Genomic DNA, 4,418 nt, shown 5'->3' with positions numbered 1-4,418 from the left:
AATTTAAATAGTTGTAAACTATTTTTGTTTCTCTTTTGACCGCAACCCTGACCATCTTCTTATATATAATTAATTTTATTTATACATTGTGTATAATATAAATAAATATAAAATCTGTGAAAAAAAATTCTTATCCTTAGTTAAAAATAAAAAAGTAGGAAGTAAAAAACAAATCAAATAATGAATTCATTTGTAAAAAAATATTCACTTGTAATGATATTATACTATATCCAATAGGCAGATAAGTATAAAATTGGTATACAAGAACAAAAAAAAAAAATCTTATTTTAAATTAAAAATAAAAGAAGAAAAGAATAGATAAGAAAAAAAAAATGATTTTTGATAATATTATACAATGTTAACAATATAACCATAAGCAAATAAAATAGATATTTATTCCAAATCAAAAATTATAGAAGTGCTAAAAACAAATAAAAGAAAATAATATAATCAATTCATACAAAAATATATTCACTTCTAATCCTGATTCCAATCTTAAATTACAGTATAATGGTTTAGGAGCATCGGTTTGGGATATAAGAAGATATTGGAAAAGGAGGGATTTAAATGAAGATAGGAAATAAGCCTATCGGATATTAGAAGGGAGGGAATTCCAGAAGGCAGTTGAGGGGGCTAAAAAGGAATTTTAACAATGTTTTTTGGCTCAATGTGGAGGGACATAAATGTCAGAATGGAAAGATCTTGTTTCCTGGGTGTGGATTGAAAATTTTGACTGAAGACTGGTTGTAGAAAGGATGCTAGGAACTAATTGTTTTGTATAGATTAGATCTGAGAAAATATTGTCTTGAAATTATAACTTTTTTTTTTTAGATTAGATTTTTATTTAGAGCGATCAACATCTAGGTTATTACACCCTTTTTACTTTATTTATCTTCTTGTCTTTGACATTTGATAGTTGAATGTAGACTATTTCCTTTTTACACTGGTCGATATTAGTGGATTATATTTTAGTATAAAGTTGAGTTTCTTTCAGAAATTTTATTATTTTGTCTATGGATTCTGCTGAGTCTTTAAGGGCCAATTCTCTTGTGCGAGGAATTTTATTATTTTCGAAGACTTGACGAAATGATGAGCATTCTTCAGTTATATGCTTTATCGATAATGGGGACTGACAGGTTTGGCATATAGGTTGGTCCTCTTTTGTGATTAAGTGGAGGTGTGTTAATTAGGAATGTCCTATTCTTACTGTTGCAACAACTTCTTCTCTTCTGTTTCGCCTTATAGCACTTTTCCACTTTTGTGTGTTTTTTTAACATTTCTTAGTTTATTGGTGAGTGGTACATCAGCCACCATTGAATCCCAACTTTTTCGGATCTGTTTCTTAAAAATGCCTTTGTCTTTTGGCTCATAAATTAGGAGTGGTGGAATGTTCATTGTAGCAGCCTCTTTATCCGCTGCCTCATTTCCAAGTATTCCTGAGTGCCCTGGGGTCCAGAGAAAGGATACACTTTTTTTAAGATGTTTTAGCGTGTCTATATCGTTGTGAATTTTGTCTATCGTATATCCGCTTTGACTGAAGTTTGATAGACCAAGCGGACCTACGATAGACAAAATTCACAACTATATTGTAATAATAAATAAATATTAAAAATAAATTAAAAAGAATTTTAAATCGTTCTTTAACTTGTTTCAAATATACAGGAGATAGCTTGGGTTAAAAAAAAAAAACTCCTAAAAACTTCAATACTCAACAGATAATATAATTTTATAACATAAGAGACTTTTCTCATGGCGGGTTACCTGGCAATCAGAACAGACGACACTTTACTACTAATAAGACTAACTTAATTTCTAGACATTTTACAAACACAATAAATTCTACTTAGAAACAAGACTAACCAATTACACAGCTTCCACTGATAATTGTTGATCTCTTCTCGATGATGCTATCTCCAACTCTCAACAATGGCTTTTTTTTCTTTCCCCTCTCTAGCTGAACGGACGTCTTCTCTCCAAGCTCGCAAAACCAAGAGTCACTGTTTCCTCTCCTCCCTCTTCAACTTTTTACCGCTCGATCCAATAAATAATCGATTGTAGTACAATCGCTCTGCTTTATTTGCGATGTAATTAGTTTATTGATAATTTTCACTTTCCTCCATTTCTTCTTTGAATATTCCTTTTCCTGGATTACTGTATAGTAAGAACCAAAGTTGACAAATTTCAATTCATATTATCAAACAAACAACCCAACGAACACTTCGGAAGGACGCGCACCGCCATCTATCTCGTTTTGAAAGGCGTCTTTATTTTAGATATTGAAAACTGGTTAGCTTGTTTTTTGATTTAAAATAACAAATAAACAATATACATAAATAAAAACATAATTAAAATAATTTATCTATAAATATCAACTATTTATTAAAAAAGAGGATATTACAATATAGACACGGTAAAACATCTTTAAAAAAAGTGTATCCTTTCTCTGAACCCCAGGGCACTCTGGAATACTGTTACAGAGTGGACAGATAAAAAGTATGAATTAAGTTTGTCGGATGAAACTGGAAAGAGTAATGAGGTGGATTTGCAGAGAGGTTTTTGAAGATGTTGCCATTTTGATTTGAAGTCAGAAGCAGAGGAGATGGATTCATGGATGTATTTGGATTTTGCTCGCCTGACTGTTAATTTTGTAACGGTTTGCAGCTCTCTGTATATCTGATAGTCTTGTACAGGTGAATCTTCTACGTGCTGCTTTACGCCTCCTCTGCAGGTCCCTTATTTCTTGATACATCCAAGACAGCAACAGAAAGTAGGTAGAGGTTTTGAGTGGGGCATAGGAATCAAGGATGCAGGTAAGATTAGAAATGAGGATGTTAACCATGAAATGAATATATTTCACTCCATTGGATGCTTTCAAGCATATAGAACAAGAAGTGCATTGCAGGAAATTTCCTTTATTTACTGACAAACCTCCTAAATCTCAATTTTCAAACCAGGTTTTATTTGATATAAATCAATTAAACAGTTTAGTTACCTGAGGTAGTTAAGGTATCACACCTTGCCAACCTTGCAACTGCAGCAGCGCTGGTTTGAATCCAACTTGAGGGGTTGACTTTTATTTTGTAACAGTCCCAAGAAATGAAAACTTGATCCCCTGCTCTGGTTAATAGAGGTTGGTTACCTATAGATAACCTCATCGGGTCGATAAAAAAAAATTTCAGTTACCTGTACCAGATTATAATAATGAACTATTTTGATTTTATATATATATATATATATTTTTTTTTATTTTTTTTTTTTTACAGATTCTGTAAGTGAAACTTTGCACAAAGCAGTTGAAAATCTACGCAGAGACGTAGCTGTTACTAACAGTAGAATACAGGCCCTCGAGTTCCATTTTTCCAAGGTTGGTTCTGTTAGTTTTGTGTACCTTCTTTTTTGTTCTATCTTTATCTTTGTTCCTTTAGTATTTAAATTAATAAGATACTATTGTGACATAATTGGGAAATACGTGAAAGTTCACCCTATTTAAGTGTAATGTTTTATTAAGAATTAGACACCCTTAGTTTTACAATTAAGATAATTTTATTATATCAAATTAGTTTGTTATATCTGATTTTTGGACTCAATTATTCAACTTTATTTTAATATAAAACTGAACACTTCCATCTGTTTCAGAATCGATCGAACAGTTTTGGTGGTCTCACCAAAGAAGCCGTTATCTTCATCCTCGTCTGGCCGTTGATTTCTTATTTCTTAATCAACAGATTTACTCGAAGGAATTAACGCAAATATCCTTCTAACGAGAAACGTAATTATTATCAAAGTGGGCCTTTTGTTGTATATTGTATAAATAAATCCATTATTGTTACTGTAATAAAAATTAATTATTAATGTCTTAAAAAGATATTATTAGTAGGTGATAAATATTGTGATATGAATTAAAATTAGTATGTCGATTGTAATTAGTTGTTTTGTTTTTATTCTCCTTTGATGAAACATACACACAAATTGTTGTTATATTTGGTTTTTAGTTTAGATTAGAAACTGTAAATAAATTAAAACATTTTTAAATTGTGAAAATGCTATTTTTATATTGAGATGTTTCAGTTTATTACTTATTAAATTTATGTCACAGTTATTCATACGAAAAGTTAATGTTGAAAGAAAATATATTTAAAATAAATCGTTTCCATATAAACATATACTTTCTTATTGATATCTTTTTTGGTTAAACATTTATTAATTACAGGTTGTCACTAACACTTTTTAGAAAAAGAAAAAACTGAACAATACCATTTATATTGGAAAACGATAGTTGACCGTAGGAAGATAGAAGATAATATATTCTAGATATAGAAGATAGGCGGTCAATAAAGGTATCAAAATACCAGGTCATTCAAAAAGTCCTGTCGTTTTTTTGGGGGAAATTATAAATAAATAAATATTTTCAAATAATC

At 30.3% G+C, this 4,418-nt stretch overlaps 1 protein-coding gene across 1 annotated transcript in view; it reads left to right on the top strand.

The window, feature by feature from the left end:
• Positions 1-3,923, top strand: part of LOC106679004 (acyl-CoA-binding domain-containing protein 5) — a 79,200-nt gene extending 75,277 nt beyond the window's left edge. Inside the window, exons 6-7 of the mRNA XM_014417907.3 lie at positions 3,264-3,364; positions 3,637-3,923. Coding sequence (XP_014273393.1) covers positions 3,264-3,364; positions 3,637-3,744 — 209 coding nt within the window. The 3' untranslated portion in view covers positions 3,745-3,923. The remainder of the gene's footprint in view (positions 1-3,263; positions 3,365-3,636) is intronic.
• Positions 3,924-4,418: the final 495 nt, after the last annotated feature.

The sequence above is a fragment of the Halyomorpha halys genome, unplaced genomic scaffold (genome assembly GCF_000696795.3).
Source record: "Halyomorpha halys isolate HHAL.00 unplaced genomic scaffold, Hhal_1.1 Scaffold171.1, whole genome shotgun sequence".
NCBI classification, from domain to species: domain Eukaryota; kingdom Metazoa; phylum Arthropoda; class Insecta; order Hemiptera; family Pentatomidae; genus Halyomorpha; species Halyomorpha halys.
The sequence above is the reverse complement of the archived record's forward strand: the minus strand, read 5'-3'. Positions and strand labels throughout refer to the sequence as shown.